Raw genomic sequence first — 21,961 nt, 5'->3', positions numbered from 1 at the left:
TTTATACCTGTGTAAACTATCAAAATTAATGACAGAATTAACAAACAGGAAAAAGTTTACTTAAACTTAAAGGAAAAAAATGTCAAAGCTCCTTGTTACTGAAACACAGTATATTGAGGCCTTGTGAGTGTCTACAAAGTTATATGTATAGCTATAAGAATTAACTAACAAAAGGCAATGCTCCAGAGTGTAGTGAAATTTACTTCATTTAGGTTATGTTACTACTTTTTGGTTCAAAGACTGTACTTTTTAAAAAGTGGATACCTGCGGTCCATCTCTGGCTTCATAGAAGTCACCCACTCTTATTTTTGCACTGAAGCTGAAATTGTCCCTTGAGATATCCATTATTCCATTTCTGCTGAGATACTGAAAAAATCACATATTTTTCCACTTCAGGTTTTAATAATTACAACCCAGCTTTGATGTATAGCTATCTTCAGGACACTATGGTTTTGTATACTCTATTATGGGCTATGGATTTAACAGATCAATTTAGGTTAAGCACATTCATTAGTCTCACACGAGAGAATATTTTGTGTTAAAGAACTTTGACAAAGGAGTGTACTTTTTTTCCCATAAGCAAGCTTAATAGGCACCAAATGTGTGCTATTTGGTGAAAAGTATGTACCTTTATTACTTCAGGGTACTGCCTAAGTTTCTTTCCACATGGAGCATAATATGCTACTTCTCCTTGAAGGCGCCCTCCAAAGTTTCTTATTCTTGTCTCTCTCTGCCAGCTACACATAATAGAAATGAGGGTTATAACATATTTAGTTTTAAGAAAACTTTTAAAAATAAAAATTAAAAAAATTTAAGAACACATGCTCTTTAGACAACACAAAAAATACAAAGAAAAATATAAACAGTATACAATTCAGATACATTAAAATAATTGAGATTTTTTTACTAAGTAATTTAACTGAAGTTAATCAAACTCAATTTACAAATATTAAACAAATATCAAAATTTTAAGAAATCACACTGGCATGACTTTGGGTATTTGGGCATGTTCAGTAATGTGTCAGGGTGTATTGAATTTATATTTGAAAAGCTTTAAATGAGAAGAATAAAGCAAACTTGGCTCTCTGCTCTTTGGGGATCACAAACTTGCAGTGTGAAAATTCTCAGTTCCTATTCAACCATTTTAGCCAAACTCTGCTCAAGTCTTTCAGTTTTACCCACGGTGGCTTTCTGCTGCTGCTGCTGCTGCTAAGTCGCTTCAGTCGTGTCCGACTCTCTGCGACCCCATAGACAGCAGCCCACCAGGCTCCCCCGTCCCTGGGATTCTCCAGGCAAGAACACTGGAGTGGGTTGCCATTTCCTTCTCCAATGCATGAAAGTGAAAAGTGAAGGTGAAGTCGCTCAGTCGTGTTCGACTCTTAGCGACCCCATGGACTGCAGCCTACCAGGCTCCTCCGTCCATGGGAGTTTCCAGGCAAGAGTACTGGAGTGGGGTGCCATTGCCTTCTCCGACAGTGGCTTTCACCATCCTTTAAATCTATCTTCACAACAACTTCTGACACTCTTAACTGTGTCCCTGCTCTTTGCCAAATGATTTGCTTTTGCAACTTTTTCAATCATATTCCCACCTAGCTGCCTATGATCCCATCCCAGCTCTACCATACCTAAACCCAGCAGTTAGGCTTAATTTTAGTTTTCTGATATATCAACCTCAGATATATCAGCTTTGCTCTTCTGTTTAATAAATACTGTGCAGTATATTCACTTCTGTTAGTAACAGTAGAGAATGAGAAATCAAAACATGCATAAATATGTGGGGCAAAAGCATAAAGATAAATCTTATTTTGCATACCCATATTCCAAAGGAATATGCAGTTCACGTTCATCTGTTACTCTTCTCCTTTTGGAAGTGCCTTCAAGAAAATTCAACCAGTTAACATAAAAGATTAGTTTATATACATGAAAAATTTTTGATAGTTTTGAAACTTTTCTTTGAATAATGTGTCTTAATGACTTGAATTATTTAGTGTTTTTCTGCAGTTTGTACATTATTTTCAGATTATTTTCAACAAAACACACTGTGTAGAGGTTTTTTTTTTTCCCTTTTTGGTCTGCATGACATAATAGCTAGTATTTATTTCTCTCTAATGAAAAGATGATGAAAGTAAAAAGGTAAAGCTTTCCTCTCATCTTGTTATTAAGGAAATGGCTAAAGAAGTAGAAGGAAAATAGCAGATAGACGTTTCAGGAAACTATGTACAGTTGTTTTCTTTGAAAATATGAGTTTTAAGATGTTGAAAAATTTCAACAGTTGGATTATACATTTAAAAATAGTATTGTAAAGTAATTAGCCTCTAATTAAAATAAATAAATAAAAAAATATATAACTTCTATAGCCATATAAATCCATAGTCAAAAGCACTTTAATTAAACTACAAAGAATAGGATTATAATTATACGGACAATTTTTCATGATAAAGATCAAGCTTCACCAATACAAATGGATACATCTTAAATAAGTTGGATATCATATTGGTTCATGGCAAGTGAAAACAAAACTAGAAATTTTCAAGAAAAGAGTGACATGTGTAAAACAATATTTTACAATACACGCCTGTATTTTTTTAGTTATTCAATTGAGAATAGAAATTTGAGAGTAATAATGCAAAACCTTTTAAAGAAGACCTCTAATAGTTTATAAAAGATCAAAAGGAAAAAAGATATGGCATGTTAATAAAATACTACTACTACTCACTAATACAAATGACATTGGCTATGTGTTGGGCAGACATGCAATTGTATATTAAGAAAAAAAGTGAGCTCATTTTTGTAAATTACCAAAAAAAAAAAAAAAGTCCAACTGTCAGTCAAATTCTAAATTCTAGAAGTATAAAATAAACATAAAAACAAGAAAGTATTTAAACTCAAGAGCTGCCATCAATCAGGTTCTTAAATTGGAAGCACAGAGGAAAAAATGGTAGTGAGTCATATCCTTTGAAAATACACGCTGACCTTTCTTAGCCTAAAATCTAGCCTTGATTCCAATGAGATCATCCCCAGAACACTGTATAAATAAGAATTCTTGTTATGGTTTGATTTCTACTTCACAATAATAAAAATAAAGTGTAGGTACCAGAGTGTGGACTTGAAGTAAGTGTGGAAGAAGGTGTGCCAAGAAAAGCAGGTGACTGGGATTCAGAACATAAGGCAGCAGGAGCAGAGCCTGGGGCTTTTGCTATGTGGAGGTTACGAGGTGTTGAGTGAGCTGTGAGACTGATGGAAGGGCTTTTGACAGAGGAAGCTGTTTTATTCAGTTTCATTGAAGTTTTCTCTCCTTCAGTATCACTATCTGATTCATCTTGGTCTTTATCATCATCATCATCTTCTTCTGATCCTTCTGTATCTGATTCTGAATTACTATCTGATTCTGGGAAGTAAAAGAAGCATTTGTATATTATAACTAGATAATCACCAACAGTTTGCAGTTTGTATCTAAATGGAATAGTTCAGGAATCAGCATTTGTGATTGAGAACTCAAATGAGCAACTTTTCTGAAGAGTAAATGTAAAAATTACTATCTTAAAAGCTATTTGAGCACAAGGTATGTAGGCCATAAATGCTTAAAATTCTTCATTAAAGTAACTGTTTTACTCAAATCATAAAACTTGAATCATAAAACAGTTCTTCTCTCACATGACACTATTCACATGATGAGTTTTCAAAATTATTTTCAATTTAATAAAGAGACTAAAGTATAGAGGAAACAGAATTTTATTATTTAAATCAATAGATTTCAATAATCTGAGAAGTACACAAGGTTCACTATGAGGAAGAGAACTCTGGAACTATCACTTGTTCTTCCGGGTTTTGAGGCAAAAGAAAACAATTTTGGTGGAGAGATACTTGGCTTTGGGGCTGCAGTTAATTCTACTCGTCAAGCTTCTCAGGCTTCACAAAAAATAGTATTACAGAAAAAACTGGGGAGTAATTTAATGATTTAATAATTTAAGTTTGTGCTAGCAATGTAGTCCTATAAATTTGCATCTATCCCTATAGATATGTAAAACCTAATTACATAGATGATACTAGGCCTGTATTTTAGTGGTTCCCAGAACAACAGCTTCTGTGGAATTGTGTTTTATGTAGTACTAGCTACCCATATCGAAGTTCATTATAAAAGTTACCTTTGAAAACTATTAATACTATGTATCATGCAAAGTTGTGTTTATGGGAACCCTAGGAAAATATATTATTAGGAAAAGTTGTTCTTACCCTGATCAAGTAGGTTGTTTTTACCTTATAGTCATTTTAAAAATTGTATAATTGATTATATTTTCCTACTTATATTGGTAGATAGAAAATTTAAAATTGGATTCGTGGCTGACGAGGAACAAATTCAAAAACTTTTATAAAAAATACGTGTCTCATCTTTGTATTTAAATTTTAAACTATTTTATATTTTCAATCTTCTGTGGAACAAGAAAAAAGAGTTAAAGGGAAATAAAACAAGAAATTAAAAAGAAAATAAATAAAATTGGGGGTACTCTATATATGTTATTAAATAAATTCTATGTTGCTAAGAACTATTCATAGAGATTTAGGCTTTGGGGTATTTTCTGAATGACTGAGTAAAATTTTGCCTTTCTTCAAAATATCCAGTGACACAATTTAACAAGTAGCAGAAGAGATGAAAAAGAAAGGACAAATGGGTGGTCATGAATTAAATGAAAATTAAGCAAGTTCCTCAAGTTCTTAATTCATGAATTACTTACAGTCATTTTAAAGTTATTTGTTTAGTGTTAAATGAACAAGCTGAGAACTTAATTTAGGACTTTCAATCTCAATTATTCCTTTCCTTTACCACTCACTATAGAAAGGAACAGAGCTGCATGAAACGGTGAATGACAGCGATTTCAAATCTGTGGATTTGAAGAGCCTCTTTAAAATGTTTTGGTTCACAGGGCATTTAGAGAAACACTTTAAACTTAAGAATAGAAAACAACCTGATTGGCTGTCATCAGAGTCATCGTCTTCCTCATCTTCCTCATCTTCCTCATCATCTTCCTCTTCATCCTCATTGGAGTCTTCAGAATCTTTGCTACTAAGAATGTCTGAATCTGTTCCTCTAAACTGCTCCACTAGAGATTGTGCAGGATGAGAGTGAGGCTGTGTTTTCACTGTGTTTACATTGTTGCTAACTGCTTTTTCCTTCCCTTGACTATGCAGTATGGGAGAGGGAGAGGGTATGACAGTTGTCTGACTGCCAGGGGTTCTTCTTCCACTTGTACTCAGATTTACGGGTGAGGAAAAAGGGGTGCTACTTGCAGTAGCAATGTTCTCATTAATCTTACTCTGCATTTTAGTTTTGGTAGTAAGTGCCAGAGGAGCTTCTTGAATGACACTTTGAATAACTCCATTTGGTTGGTGATTACCTAAAAGTGCATTTGTCAAGAATGGATTAGGGTTGCTGTTTTCTAATGTCTGTTTTGGATGTGCTGGTGAACTAGAGGTTGGTTTTGGATTTGACAAAGCTGCAATAACCTTCTTCAGGCTCTTAGATGACTCCTGTTTCTTTAACTGAGCTGGGAATGTCTGTTTATATTGTTCCTGTTGAAACATAAAGTAGAATACAAAACAATAATGTATCATAAGAATAAAGACTACTTTTATTTGCCTTCTGTATCTGACAACAACTAATCATATACAAATTTAAATCATGATATTTAAGTGCTGTAAATGTAGTAGAAGTGATGACTAGTTGATTGCTGAACCTTGGCTAGACATAATATATTTAAAAATTTAGTCTTTCCCCTTCAAAATGTGTGTTTCCTTACTGCTCTCTTCTCTTATTACTGCAGTTTCCATTTTTCTCAATGACCCAAACTTGAAACCTTAAAAACATCTTTACTTTTATTTTTTTCAAGTCAGCCACATTAATACTATGTGTTTTGGATTCTTTCATTGAAATACTGCTCAAATTTAAGACATACTATCACTTCTTCCTACCCAACTCCCAATATATGTATATGCCAAGGGCAATTTTCTCATAAAATAAGCTACATTTTATATTAGCTCTTTGGTCAAAACCTTTAGTGCCTCTTCCTCCACTGCCAACTTTATAAACCTTAAACACTTATATCTGATATTCAAATTACTTTTCAAGTAGACACTAACATACCTCTGTAGTCCAACTGGACTATGGGCCATGCCCGGTGCATGTCACACAGTACTTTTACCGCCTCTACAGTCTGTTATAACCATTTTCTTTGCATAAAATGTCTTCCTTTAATACATTTCAGGCTGATGAAATCCTGTTCATTATTCAAAATCCAACTCAAGATGCTTCCTATATTTGTCCCAGCCTAAAGCACTCATCTCTCCTATCCTTGAGCTCTTATATGTCCCCTGCTGCTGCTGCTGTTAGTCGTTTCAGTCGTGTCTGACTCTGTGCAACCCCATAGACGGCAGCCCACCAGGCTCCCACGTCCCTGGGATTCCACTTATAGTCTATCCTGTAGTTTTCTACAGTAACCATGATTTGAAGTTAGTAGAAAGGCTGGCTTAATATTCTGAGGAATCTACTTTGTAGTGTCTTTAGCACATTAGTTTAGAAAGGATGTAGAAAACAGTTTAGAAAAAATTATACTTTTTTGGGAAAAATTCATTTGTAAACCATTAAACCATAAAATTTACATCTGTAAATAGCAACAAAAATTTATTTGACTATCAGGATCTTCATGAAAAGAATAACATCATATGAATTTCATTAAAATTGTATAACTAAAATATAAAAAAGAAAACTGAAGTAGAATGATTAAAATATCCAAAGTTGACAGAAATAGAAGTTAAATTTTAAGAGCTAAAATTCTGCAATGAAAATGGTTGCCTTGAAATTAAAATCAACAGTATCGTCAGCACTGGACCTGGACTCTTAATACGCAAGTCAGCAAAGATTTGTGGTGGGTTATTTCATAAATATAAATGGAGATGGGATGCCACACAGAATGACTTATTAAATATTTTAAAGTACCAGTACTAATTATGCAGTAAGCAATTCCCATATAAACTTTTTTATCTTATTTAACTTATCTTAATGGTATTTGTTTAGAAAATTAAGTTAACTTTTTGTAAACAAAGACTGAAATATAATATTTGTACATAAGGCAATGCTTCACAAAGAGAAAGGGCTTAATTGGTATTTATTCAGTGAATAAAATATTATACTACATAATTGTTTATCTTTTTAAAAAGAATTTGATAGCAAACTATTACATAAAATATTTTAATATAATTTTACTTAATATTTATATGAAACATAAATATTGCATAGTATATGAATATTTATATATAATATACTCAATACTTCATATTTTATATATGTACTGATTTAAATTTTCAGCAGAAACATTTAGTGTATTTTCATTCCTTGGAACAAAATTTTGTCACAGTCATTTTGTATTCTAAAAGGCAGTTAATATTTTTAATAGGCAGTTAATATTCCTTCCAAATATATAGGATCAAGAGTCATAAAATCAAAAACTTTCCCTTTAGTTTTATGTTTCATATTTTAATTTTCTGAAATTGCTTCTCATTCTATAACTCTGAAGAATTACTTCTCAAATATTGACATCTGAAGGTGTTCTAAGATAACCAAAAATGACTGTATTTTATCCCAAGACTAGCATCAGTTATGCTTTTATAGCAAATGTGCTATCCTTTTTGATATTAGGGGTGGGACATTAAGTAGGAGGGGAGAAAAATGAGACCTGTATGGTAGCAAAAGTCTTGCTACTTCCATATACCCTTGGGTGATCAGAGTATAAGAGAGAGGTGCAAAGCTTTGTCCTACCTTGAAGCTCTTGCTCTCCTAGTCTTTACCTGACTCTCTGGAGACCGCAAAAAAATCTTCTAGGCAAAACTCCTGGTCTTTATTACAATTAATGTATACTGTCTTAAATTAAAATGTCTACAGTATAAGGTTTGAAAGGATCCAATAATTAAATAACACTGAAGAAAATCATCAACTAGTTCGGAAAGCAGATACATAGAAGGAAGAGTGAAATAATGGAAACTGTCATAAGAAATCAAGCAAAATTCTAAATATATTAGACTGTCACATAAAGAAGGAAAGCTGATGTAAGAGAAATATTTATAAAAATACCCTTTAACTCAATGCCTGCCTGCTGCCTGCTAAGTCGCTTCAGTTATGTCCGACTCTTTGTGACCCTATGGACTATAGCCTGCCAGATTTCTCTGTCCATGGGATTCTATAGGCAAGAATACTGGAGTGGCTTGCCATGCCCTTCTCCAGGGGATCTTCCTGACCCAGGGATTGAACCTGTGTTTCTTATGTCTCCTGCATTGCCAGGCAGGTTCTTTACCACTAGTGCCACCTGGTAAGCCCTTAACTCAATTCTAGATATCAATAAATAGTAAAGTCATTCACAGTTGAATCTACTGTGAATGTGCAGTCACATAAAATATTTCCCACTAACTACCATATCATTTCAGAAACACCAAATTATTTCACCTTTATCATGGGCTTTGAAATCAGAATGATCTTGGTTTAAAAATCTGTCTTCTCGTAACTTGTTATATGATGTTGAAAAGTGACTTAACCTCTCTGAGCCTTAGTTTCTTTACCTCACACAATTTTGTAAGGATTACATACGATCACATGGGTAGAAAGCCTAGCTTGGCTACATTTATAAAGCCAATGTTTAATAAATGACTTTATAATAGATGTCACATATCTTTAAATAGGAATTTAAGAAACTCTTAAAAAATTAAGAAAACTTATGCAGGTAACTATTGATGTGGCTCTGTAAATTCATTTATCTTAAAGTGGAATATACATTCATGAAAAAATTAAAGTAACCAATGCAAAGTAATTTTTAACTTCCTTAGCTTTTCAAAGAGAGTCAATAATACGACGCCAATAACTCCTAACAATTGACCAGTCCATTACAAGTTGTCATATGTGTGATATTATGATATCACTCATCATTCCATTTGGATTAGTGGTTCTCAAATTTGGTTGCACATCTGAATCACATGGGATGCTATTTAGACATGCAATATCTTAATCTCAACACAAAAGATTCTGATTTTAAATTGTTCTGAAATGGTTAGTTCTTTTTAGTTTTCCAGGTGATTTTAATGTACACTTAGGCTTTAGAACTACTCATTTAGATTCTCAAAAGAGTTCTGATTTCCTCACTTTTCTTTGACCTTGTTCTTAAATTCTTCCCTGATAGCTTAGTTGGGTAAAGAATCCACCTGCAATGCAGGAGACCCTGGCTCAATTCCTGGGTCGGGAAGATCTCTGCTGGAGAAGGGATACGCTACCCACTCCAGTATTCCTGGGCTTCCCTTGTGGCTCAGCTGGTAAACCCACTCCAGTATTCTGGCCTGAAGAATTCCATGGACTGTATGGTCCATGGGGTTGCAAAGAGTCAGACAGGACTGGGCAACTTTCACTTTCACGTCAAATTCTTCACTGTAAAAAACATGGATACCATGGGGGGAGGGCAGGTGGGATGAACTGGGAGATTGGGATTGACACATAGACATTACTATGCATAAAATAGATAACTAATGCTGCTGCTGCTGCTAAGTCGCTTCAGTCATGTCCAACTCTGTTGGACCCCAGAGACAGCAGCCCACCAGGCTCCCCCGTCCCTGAGATTCTCCAGGCAAGAACACTGGAGTGGGTTGCCATTTCCTTCTCCAATGCGTGAAAGTGAAAGTGAAGTCACTCTATCGTGTTTGACTCCCAGCGACCCCATGGACTGCAGCCAACCAGGCTCCTCCATCCACGGGATTCTCCAGGCAAGAGTACTGGAGTGGTTTGCCATTGCCTTCTCCCAATAACTAATGAGAACCTACTATACAGCACAGGGAACTTTATGAACTCTGTGGTGACCTAAATAAATGGGAAGGAAATCCAAAAAAGAGGAGATATATGTATATGTGTAACTGATTTACTTTGCTGTACAGCAGAAATTAACACAGCATTATAAATCAACTATACACTACAATAAAAATTAACTTAAAAAATAAAGACTAAATAGATAAGGACATTGTGATTTTCTTTTTTTTTTGGAGAAAGAAAGGCAGCATACCATAGTGATTAAGAATAAGGACTCTAGTGTTATAGAGTCTGAGTTTGAATTCCAGCTCCATCACCAACTAGCATGTGATCTTGGGTGAGTTAAGTCATACGAATCTGAATTTGATCATATATATATGTACATGTACATGATATTATTAGTGGCACTTACAGATGTCGTTATCCAATAACTAAATACATATGAAGCACTTAAAAGAATGAATGGTTGGCAAAACAGTAAGTCTTTTCCAATGATTAGGATGCCTAATGATAGTTTTTATTAACAAAATTCAGGCGACTGTGTTCAAACAGAATATTTTTTCTCCAGTCTCATGAGTTCAAGATTAAAAAGCACTGGTCATTTAATTACTAGAATTCTTCTGAACATATGACTGTAGACTATACAATAATATAAAATTAACAGCAAGAAAATAAATATGAAAAAAGTTTTCTGATGAGTGGTTCTGGTGTTTGTATAAGTAAATTTACTCAAAGTATTTTGTGTTTTGTATAATTCATTAAGAATGGTAAAGGAAAACAATTCTTAGAAAGGATTTTTTTGCTTAAAATTGATTCAATACAATATTGTAAAGTTAAAAATAAAATAAAATTTAAAAAAAATTGATAAATTATAGGACTTTAGGCAATAGCAACCCACTCCAGTACTCTTGCCTGGAAAATCCCATGGATGGAGGAGCCTGGTAGGCTTCAGTCCATGGGGTCGCGAAGAGTCAGACACGACTGAGCAACTTCACTTTTACTTTTCACTTTCATGCATTGGAGAAGGAAATGGCAACCCACTCCAGTGTTCTTGCCTGGAGAATCCCAGGGACGGCAGAGCCTGGTGGGCTGCCATCTATGGGTTCACACAGAGTCAGACATGACTGAAGTGACTTAGCAGCAGAGGTAAATTACTCAAGAGTTCATTTCTTTAAAAAATAATATACTAATATTAGGAAAAAAAAGAAATTGATTCTAAACAAAAGTAACTGTGAAGTGTCCAATGCAAATATATTTATCCTCTTACTGCTAAAATACTAAGCCTAGGAAAAGATGACAAGATTGCATTTACAAAAGTATATTAAACAGGTGTATAGGTAAATATAAAATCACAGACATTTAGTTTTCTGGTGTGAATATTCTATTCGTGGTGACTAAGAATGTATAAATTTAAGAATAGAATTCAGTTTAAACTTAAACAATTGTAAGACTATATAAGAGCTCTTTGTCTAATAATAAAAATCTTCTATAAATTATTTTTAACTCACCCGTTTGGAACGCAATTCACTGGTCAAAGAACTAGATTCTTCAGAGGTATTTTTATTCCCTGCTTTAAGTACATCAGGAGAAGGAACTATGAGTTTCATGTAAGTTTCCTTTTTGGCTTGATTTACCAAAGATAAAGGTTTCACATTGGACACCAATCCCGTAGACTGTATTACACTTGTGTGTTTGTTCACAGATTCCTCCTTTGCCTGAGAGCTTTGGAAAATAAATGGAAGCTGCTGTGACAAAACCTGAGGCTGCTTCTGCTGGGATTGGAATGATGAGTGAGTCTGGGATTCAGACAGAAGAGGTAATGGCTGGTGAATTCTTTTTTCCTGGGCTTTTTCAGTTGCTTTCTGTCCTTCTGCTTTTGGGTCTGAAACACCATGTAATAGCACCTGTAAATACAAATTAAAAGGCAACTTCTTTAACATCTGTTAAAACAAAGAACATCAAGCAGTAAACCATGGGGGCGAAAAAGGGTACCTTAAAAAAGTGTTTCTAATGATTGATAAATATATAAAACTCACTAAAAAATTCACAAAATGTCCCTTTAAAAATGTTTCTCTATCTCCTTTTTATTCTTGTGCAAAAGGAAGAACTAAAGGCAATGATAAACTTAAACTATATAGACTTTGAGAGTTAAGATAAGCCAGTTAATTCCTAAATATGAATAATGTGCAGATACCACCCAATGAAATGATTTATACCTACCTGGTTGTTACTTTTCTGCTGTGCTTCAGTCTCTGAATCAGAATCATCATCTTCACTTTCTTCAATACTTTGATCTTCTTCTTCATCTTCCTCTAGGTCATCCGAATCACTACTACTAATGCCTTCACTTGACGTGTCTGATGATGTGCCTGAATCACTATCACTGTTGCTAGAACTTTCCATAGCTTTTTTCCTTGGCTTCTAGATAAAGACAAGATTTTTTAACAAGATTTTTCTTTTTGGAAAAAATTCAAGTTTCAGTAATAGGTAGGCTCTTTTAATTCTTAAATGATATTTTCAATCTCAAAGTGTCATTTTAGAAAAAAGTAAAAAGCCACATGTTTTAAAGGTAATTATTTGAAAAACTGATCACATTAACTTATCTGACAGGAATGTCCAGTAAAAAGTATAACATCCGTCATGTATAGAATATTGAAAACAGTATACAATGTAGTATGTATATGCGTAATATATATATATATACACACACAGACACACACATATGTACACTCTCATATGACTGCCGTGCTTCAAAAGGTATGACAGATTAAAAAAGCAATTTACAAAAAGATAATTCCAGTTATGATAAAGAAAACAACAGTTCCAGATATGTACATTGAGTTCTACATTTAGCATTAATCTTTCTTTGTGTAGACAGTGAATCAGTAGCCAAACACACCTTTCTAGGTGCTTGACTACAATAAAGTCTATGATAGAGTCTCTGCCTTCAGAAAACTTACATTCCAGTGGTGGTGGTGGTGGTGGTGGTGGTGGTGATAGACTAGACAGATAATTATTTTAAAAGCAAATAATTCCATACAGTAAAAAGTATTGTACAGAAGATAAAATAGGCAGAAAAAGGCTTAAAGAGTGGCTTTAGTTAAGTGTCAAGGAACTTAAGTTTTGTATATTTCCACATCAGAAAAGACAGAAAAATATGATAAAGAGAGAGATTAATTTCTGGAAAATTTAAGACTCTACAGGACAAAGAAAATTCAAAGCTGAAAAGGGATGTGAGATCATATAAAAAGAAAGTTTTGTGTTTAAAGGACAGACAATGGTAGTGGATAAAAAGAGAAAAAATGAGATAGACTATAACTAAATAACTATACAATAATGAAAAAGTTAAAATTCTGCCAATAGGAAGGGAGAAATGTCAAAACAACAAAGCAAGACTGACTACAGAGTTACTTCAGAACATTTCTATAGTGTTTGCTGGTAGATAAAATAGAGAAAAATCAGCAATGAATTACAAAAGCAACAAATTACACTAAGTTATGGCTTTAGAAGAAATGAAGCCTTTCATAACTATGGGGTTTGGGAATAAAAGATAATATTACACTTCTACAAGAGGCGGCTAGGTTTTGAAGCCATAGTTTCTGATGGCAAACATATATTTTCCTTTGTGTCTTCTGAAATGTTATTTAAATCATATAAAACACATGTGTGAAGAGAGTCACTCCTGTTATATTTTGCTTGCCATGATACTGTGTTAACTGCTCCAAAGTAGCACAGGCATACTCTTCAATAAGCTAATAGTCTCATCATTCCCTAAGCTCTTTCCCTTACAGTAAAGCAGAAAGTGATTTGAAATAAGGGAAATCATAGGATGAGAAAGACCAAAGCAGAGATTAAAGGGAAATAATACTAATAGAGTAATGTTAAGCATACCATTTTTGGGGCAGAGAAACAGCTCCTTCTTTGCGACCAAAATCTGTTTTGAGTCTCTAAGTATGTTTGGGCTTCCTAGGTGGTGCAGTGCTAAAGAATCCTCCTAACAATGCAGGAGACTTGGGTTTGATCCCTGGATTAGGAAGATCCTCTGGAGTAGGAAATTCATGGACAGAAGAGCTTGGTGGGCTGCCAGGACTGCGAAGAGTCAGAAATGACTGAGAGGCACACATGCATAGCAAGACTATGAAAATCGTAAGGAACCTAAACTGAAGTTACCACTTGCAGTTTTAGAAGAAACCAAGGAAGGAAGGAAATAAGGGAGCTACTCTGATTCAGCAGAAAAAAAAAAGAAGAAAAAAACCCCCAACAACAACAACTCCCATTTCATTTTCCAAGCAATCTGTGTAGTTTTCATTTACAGTTGTTCTGATAGATGGTCCTACACTCCTTAAGAGTGGGTCGAGAGGTGAGGGTTCTAAAGCTTCAGGGACACGAAATATTCACTTGTAGACTTTCTGTAGCCAGCAGATTCCTGGACCCCAACTCTAAATAAGGCACAGGGATCTGCATCAACAAGCACTTAATATGATTCTAATGCAGGTGGTCTTTGCAGAGCATACTCTGACAGTATGCAAAGAGTCTGTTTTATAACAAATTTAGTCCCTGAATTAAAAAGAAAAAAGTAGATGTGAGTAGACAAGTCCAGGTATTAGGGAAAGATAGAAAACTGAGTTTAAATATCACCAATTTCATCTCCTTAGTCCCTATGAATGTGTATGTGTGGGGGAATGGTTCTTTTGAATTTTTACAATTAGGTAGTATGTCTTTTTCTGTCGTTTAAACATTTTAAAAATGAGCCTTCTTAGATTCATAAAAAATAATCAAAGGAGATTTTACTAATTACCCCCTTTCCCCCCTACAGCGACTTAGCAGCAGCAGTAGCCCCCTACCCATTCTAGGAAAGCTTTTCAGAAGTCTCTCCTTGAACTTTCATTTCCCTGGGTATGTATTTCTTTCAATAGCAAAACAAATACATATTCAAGGCCATTATGTAACCAGACAGAGTTGTTCTAGTCTCTGGGGATACAAGGGTGTGACATACAGATAGCAACTCTGCTCTCATGGGAACAGGAAGAAGAGAATTAACAAACAATGTCAGTAAGGGTTTTTAGTGACTACAACAAGATAATTGGATACACAGTATGTGCTGGGGGTGGGATGAAGATGTAGATTTAATTGTCAGGTAAGATTCTTTTCAGTTGAGACCTAAATGGAGAGCAAGAGCCCATCCTAGAAAGATAAAAGAGCCTTTCAAGATGAGAAACAGCAAAGGAAAAAGCCATGAGCTGGAAACAAGTTTGACACGTTCAAAGAATGGAAAAGTTAGCCAGACCTGCTAGAGCACAGAAACTTGGGAGAGAGCCATAGAAATAAGGCTTGATGGACTGGCACGGGCAGGCCACACAGGGTCTTACAGGCCATGGCAAAGATTTTATTCTGAGTGAGATAGAAAACCATTACAAAGAGTGATAACATGATATTTTAAAGTGATAAAAAAAATCACTTGCATTTTTATAAGACTGTGATGGTTGCTGTGGTAACAATAACTTGTATGGCAACAAGAGTAGAACTTAACCCTGAATTGTCTTTTTATTTTTTTCTCAAAAGGCTTTATGTTTGTATATTTTAGTCTCTGTTGACTTACTTTGTTAAATTTAAAATAGCTATATTTATTCTGAATATACATGTAGGCTATGTGAGGGAATTGGACTTAATGATTTCAAGTGAGCATCACTGATATAAGTAACCCCACCTTCTAGGAGGAATTATCAAAATTAGCTGAAGAACACTTTTCAAACTTCACATGAAAAGAGCTGATGAAGTAATTCTTTTTTTAAGTTTTTAAAACTGAAAATACAGGGTTAAAAAGTATAGGATTTTCTTTTTTAGTTTCAGCTCCCTTCATCTTCATTATACTTGAACAATCCACTAATACAGATTCATTCCAGACCATGTATTATTAATGTACTCTTCTGAAATCGTAAGTTCTAGTATCCCTCAGACTGATAGTCAATCTCTCTCTAGTGATACTTCTATGTAGATATAAATAGACATCCCTCTGCTCAGTTGCTCTTTGCAACCCTATGGGACTGTAGCCCACAAGTCTTCTCTGTCCATAGAATTTTCCAGGCAAGAATACTGGAGTGGGTTGTCATATCCTACTCCAAGACACCCCTATGGTACCCAGAATTTCTTTCCTTATATCATTAAAGAGGTACCTCTGTAAGGTTTTAGTAGCTGTTTCTGGAAATATTTTCTACTTTACCTTCACTTATTTTCTTTAGGAATGTCAGTGTGCTGTGCTTAGTTGCTCAGTAATGTCCGACTCTTAGAGATCCCATGGATTGTAGCCCGCCAGGCTCCTCTGTCCATAGGGATTCTCCAGGCAAGAATACCAGAGTGGGTTGCCATGCCTTCCTCCAGGGGATCTTCCTGACCCAGGGAACGAACACAGGTTTCCCACACTGCAGGCAGATTCTTTATCGTTAGAGCCACCAGGGAAGCCCCAAGAATGTCAAAACAGATTCCTTACCAGAACAAAGGACAGAATCTGTTTCATACCCATTCCTCCAAAGTCTTGCCTTGCACATTGTGCAGGCACTAGATATACTAGATTTTACTAGATTTAGCACTTCTTCTAAGAGGTCTGTTGTTTTTGTTTAGTAGCTGCCAACTCTTGGCAGCTCCATAGACCATAGCCTGTCTTGGTACAGTCTCTGTCCTATACCAAGGACTATCCTCTGGACTATCTCTGGATTATCCTCTGTCCTTGGTATTTTCCAGGCAAGAATACCAGAGTGGGCTGCCATTTCCTTCTCTAGGGGTCTTCCAACCTAGGGATCAAACCCACATCTTTTGCAATGACAGGTGGGCTCTTTATCATTGAGCCACCAAAGAAGCCTTCTAAGAGGAATGTTTAAAAGCTTGGGTATTTAACTTTTAGAAATACATATAGATATAGACATCCCATGATATGAGGTCTAGGACATGCTTCAAAATACCATGGGAGCAAAGAGTGTGGTTTTTCCAGTAGTCATGCATGGAGTTGGACTATAAAGAAATCTGAGTGCTGAAGAATTGATGTTTTTAAACTGTGGTGTTGGAGAAGACGCTTGAGAGTCCCCTGGACTGTAAGGAGATCCAACCAGTCATATCCAACCAATCAGATCCAACTGATTTCCTGAAATCAGTCCTGAATATTCATTGGAAGGACTGATGCTGAAGCTGAAACTCCAATACTTTGGCCACCTGTCGCAAAAAACTGACTCACTGGAAAAAACTGGGAAAGATTGAAGGCAGGAGAGGAAGAGGATGACTGAGAATGAGATGGTTGGATGGCATCACCGACTCAATGGACATGAGTTTAAGCAAGTTCCGGGAGTTGGTGAAGGACAGGGAGGCTTGGCATGCTGCAGTCCTTGGGGTCGCAAAGAGTTGGACACGACTGAGCGACTCAACTGAACTGAAGGAGTAGGTGGTGTTTCAGTCAGTATCTGGTGTGCAGAGAGGCTGACAGTAGTGCAGAGATAGGCCTTTGGAGCTCATACTAATGGGAATGCCCTCAAAACATACCATAAAGGAGAAGAGCAAAGAGTAGTTGAACAGGAACAGGTGGAAAATATGACCCCAAAATATGTTTGTCTTGGGGCCCAAGAAGAGTCCCATTGAGTTTCTGTGACGGGTATCATCATTCTTAGTGGCTTCAGCAGATGACCTTCCCTCAGACTCTCATATGTCTTATTATGTTCTGGAAAACAATTATCTTCTGTTGAGATGGAACCGAAAGGTCTTGAGGAAATATTTCTATACAATATGCCCAGCAAGAGGAAAGAAAACTTTGTTTAGTTGTTCCTGGAAAATATATGGAACTTGACGCTGCCTTGAGAAAGGACAAATGGAAATATGATAAAATTGTTTCTTGGAATTAAAAGTCAGAGCCTGAGAGGCATATTGTTTACATTTAAAGTTCAGATCAGTGCTCTCTGCAATCAGTCGCTACACATATCCTGCTCTTAATGCGGTGTGTCAGAAGCTTCTCAATCTCCTCATATTATAGCTGAGATAATAGAGAAAGTGATGTTACAGGATCATAAACTTCTTTTCTTTAAATCAACTTATTTTTTATTGAAGGATAATTGCTTTACAGAATTTTGCTATTTTCTGTCAAACCTCAAAGTGAATCAGCCATAGGTATACATATATCTCCTCCTGTTTGAAACTCCCTCCCAATCCCACCATTCTAGGTTAATACAAAGCCCCTGTTTGAGTTTCCTGAGCCATACAGCAAATTCCACCTGGCCATCTATTTTACATATGGTAATGTAAGTTTCCATGTTACTCTCTCCATACATCTTACCCTCCCCTCCCCTTTCCCCATGTCCATAAGTCTATTCTCTATGTCTGTTTCTCCATTGCTGCCCTGTAAATAAATTCTTCAGTACCATTTTTCTAGATTCCATATATATGTGTTAGAATACGGTATTTATCTTTCTCTTTCTGACTCACTTCACTCTGTATAATAGGATCACAAACTTTTGACTCTCTGCCCTAAGAAATGTCAGGCCCTGAGAGTGGTTTTTATAAAATGTAGACAAAAAGGCAATGTTCTAGTTATTATCTGTCTTTCCAAAATGTTTGTAGTTGATGCTGGGGCTTGAACTCAGAATAAACCAAGACTTCTCTCTCACTCAAGAAGAAATCCCAAATGGAAGCAGTCCAAATTCACTGATACAGGTGCACTTACTAGAAATTCTGGATATAATGTGTTGGTTCAGGTAGCTGGAGGTCTCTCAGCTTACTTAGTAGGGTGCATGAAATCTGGACACAGTGGTGGACTATATTTAGTATAGCTGAAGTGTCACAACTTCCCTAGGACAATGTGGAAGAGGAAATCCAAAGACTTATAGTGTCCAGAATGCTGAGTGAATTTACCATGTGCAATCTGTGCAAATCACCCTATTCCTGATACTGCTTCTAGAGCAGATAAGTTTAGTCAGGAGGTCCAAGCAGGGGTATTTGTTGGAAAGGATGTGACTATCGCCCACTGGACGGCAGAGAAACTCACGAAGCATCACAGATCAGTGCTGGCACACAAGAAATACCACCTGCTGGAGTGCCAGAAAAACTCGCTAGGGATCTTCTAGTAGGGGTGACAGAAAAATTAGCTAGAAAACTAACCACTGGCATGCTAGCAAACTCACTAGTAAGCTGCCTGCTGGGATGTCAGTGAAACTCACTACATGGTGTGCACTACTGGATCTATTGAACACAAGTGGCAGGACAGCTGCCAGTGGGCGAGGAATATTCACTGGTGGCACAGCATAAGACCAAGAAGAGAACACCTGAACCAAGAGGAGAAGCCTTTCCTCCTCCAGTGTTTCTCCAGGACCCTCTATTTGCAAGATCTAATATTGTGCCAACTGGCAAAGGAGAATTCAGACCTGAGAAGCATTAAATTGCTAACCTGCACAGTTGGGGTTATGATAAAATAAAATTGACCATGAGATGGTAACTGCTGCAACTGAATAATGGGTACACAGGATAATTATTCTATTCTATCTATTGTGCATTTTGAAAATTTCCATAATAAATGGTTTCTTGATTTGGTTTTCCTAAAGCATGGGCTGTGGAGTCAACCTGCCTGACTTCATATCCTAACCACTTAATGGCCAACTACTTGAGGACTCTTTTTCTCGATTTATAATAATAGTACCTACCTCATTAGGGGTATAGGGAGGGCTGAAATCGATATTCTATGCAAAACAATTACAGTAGAACTGGTATGTGTTAACTTCCCAATAAACCTTATCTATGAGGTCGCCATTAACCCCACCACAGAGCCATCAGAACTTATACAGGGCTGGGGAATCAGACTTTTGGAGAGCACAGACCCTTGTGTGCATCAGGACCCAGGAGAAAGGAGGAGTGACCCCACAAGAGACTGATCCATACTTGCCCATGAGCCTCCCGGTGTCTCCAGCAGAGGTGTGGGTCAGCGGTGGCCTGCTGCAGGGCTGGGGGCACTGAGTGGAGCAGTGGGTGCATGGGAACTTTTGAAGGAGGTATGGCAACCCATTCCAATTTTCTTGCCTGGAAAATCCCATGGACAGAGGAGCCTAGCAGGCTACAGTCCATGGGGTCGCAAAGAGTGGGACACAACTGAGTGACTTCACTTCAACCATTATCTTCATTACCTCCACTAAAGTTTAGCCTCAGGTAAGTAACAGGGAGGGAACACAGCCCCACCAATCAACAGAAAATTAATTAAAGATTTACTGAGCATGCTCCTGCCCATCAGAACAAGACTCAGTTTCCCCCTCAGTCAGTCTCTCCCATCAGGAATGTTCCATAAGCCTCTTATCCTTCTCCATCAGAGGGCAGACAGACTGAAAATTCAATCTCAGAAAACTAACCAACCTGATCACATGGACAACAGCCTTGTCTAACTCAATGAAACTATGAGCCATGTCGAGTAGGGCCACCCAAGACAGACGGGTCATGGCGGAGAGTTCTGACAAAACGTGGTCCACTGGAGAACAGAATGCCAAAACACTTCAGTATTCTTGCCTTGAGAACCCCATGAACAGCATGAAAAGGCAAAAAGATAGGACACTAAAAGATGAACTCCCCAGGTCAGTAGGTACCCAATATGCTACTGGAGATCAGTGGAGAACTAACTACAGAAAGAATGAAGAGACAGAGCCAAAGCAAAAACACCAACCAGTTGTGGATGCGACTGGTGATGGAAGTAAAGTCTGGTGCTGTAAATAGCAATGTTGCATAGGAACCTGGAATGTTAGGTCCACGAATCAAGGTAAATTGGAAGTGGTCAAACAGGAGATGGGAAGAGTGAAAATCGACATTTTAGGAATCAGTGAACAATGGACTGGAATGGGTGAATTTAACTCAGATGACCATAATATCTACTACTGTGGGCAAGAATCCCTTAGAAGAAATGGAACAGCCCTCATAGTCAACAAAAGAGTCTGAAATGCAGTACTTGAATGCAATATCAAAAACAACAGAATGATCTCTGTTCGTTTCCAAGGCAATGCTAAAGAAGCTGAAGGTGAACGGTTCTATGAAGACCTACAAGACCTTCTAGAACTAACACCCAAAAAAGATGTCCTTTTCATTATAGGGGACTGGAATGACAAAGTAGGTAGTCAAGAAATATCTGGAGTAACAGGCAAATTTGGCCTTGGAGTACAGAATGAAGCAGGGCAAAGGCTAATGGAGTTTTGCCAACAGAACGCACTGGTCATAGCAAACACACTCTTCCAACTACACAAGAGAAGACTCTATACATGGAAATCACCAGGTGATCAATACCGAAATCAGACTGATTACATTATTTGCAGCCAAAAATGGAGAAGCTCTATACAGTCAGCAAAAACAGGACTGGGGGCTGACTGTGGCTCAGACCATGAACTGCTTATTGCTAAATTCAGACTTAAATTGAAGAAAGTAGGGAAAACCACTAGACCATTCAGGTATGACTTAATCAAATCTCTTATGATTATCCATTGGAAGTGACAAATAGATTCAAGGGATTAGATCTGATAGACAGAGTGCCTAAAGAACTATGGACAGAGGTTCGTAACACTGTACAGGAGGCAGGGATCAAAACCATCCCCAAGAAAAAGAAATGCAAAAAGGCAAAATGGATGTCTGAGGAGGCCTTACAAATAGCTGCGAAAAGAAGAGAAGCTAAAGGCAAAGGAGAAAAGGAACGATATACCCATTTGAATGCAGAGTTCCAAAGAACAGCAAGGAGAGATAAGAAAGCCTTCCTCAGTGGCCAATGCAAAGAAATAGAGGAAAACAACAGAATGGGAAAGATTAGAAATCTCTTGAAGAAAATCAGAGATAACAAGGGAACATTTCATGCAAAGATGGGTATAATAAAGGACAGAAATAGTATGGACCTAACAGAAGTAGAACATGTTAAGAAGAGGTGTCAAGAATACACAGAAGAACTATACAAAAAAGATCTTCATGACCCAGATAATCACGATGGTGTGATCACTCATCTAGAGCCAGACATCCTGGAATGCGAATGCAAAGTCAAGTGGGCCTGAAGAAGCATCACTACAAACAAAGCTAGTAGAGGTGATGGAATTCCAGTTGAGCTATTTCAAATCCTGAAAGATGATGCTGTCAAAGTGCTGCACT

At 36.7% G+C, this 21,961-nt stretch overlaps 1 protein-coding gene across 18 annotated transcripts in view; it reads right to left on the bottom strand.

The window, feature by feature from the left end:
- Nucleotides 1-21,961, bottom strand: part of BAZ2B (bromodomain adjacent to zinc finger domain 2B) — a 421,537-nt gene that overhangs the window by 103,007 nt on the left and 296,569 nt on the right. For 11 of the 18 annotated variants that reach the window (XR_003514169.1, XM_027559699.1, XM_027559752.1 and 8 more), the window contains 7 exons: nucleotides 12,053-12,253; nucleotides 11,341-11,736; nucleotides 4,965-5,568; nucleotides 3,095-3,388; nucleotides 1,814-1,874; nucleotides 629-737; nucleotides 265-366 (listed from right to left, as the gene is read on the bottom strand). Coding sequence is in view for 17 of the 18 variants with exons in the window: in XM_027559699.1 (XP_027415500.1) it covers nucleotides 265-366; nucleotides 629-737; nucleotides 1,814-1,874; nucleotides 3,095-3,388; nucleotides 4,965-5,568; nucleotides 11,341-11,736; nucleotides 12,053-12,253 (1,767 nt within the window). In the remaining variant the exon portion in view is untranslated. The remainder of the gene's footprint in view (nucleotides 1-264; nucleotides 367-628; nucleotides 738-1,813; nucleotides 1,875-3,094; nucleotides 3,389-4,964; nucleotides 5,569-11,340; nucleotides 11,737-12,052; nucleotides 12,254-21,961) is intronic. The other 7 variants (XM_027559742.1, XM_027559763.1, XM_027559806.1 and 4 more) reach the window with 3 other exon arrangements.

Source organism: Bos indicus x Bos taurus, chromosome 2 (assembly GCF_003369695.1).
Source record: "Bos indicus x Bos taurus breed Angus x Brahman F1 hybrid chromosome 2, Bos_hybrid_MaternalHap_v2.0, whole genome shotgun sequence".
In the NCBI taxonomy this organism is placed as follows: Eukaryota; Metazoa; Chordata; class Mammalia; order Artiodactyla; family Bovidae; genus Bos; species Bos indicus x Bos taurus.
This window is presented reverse-complemented; position numbering and strand designations above follow the sequence as displayed.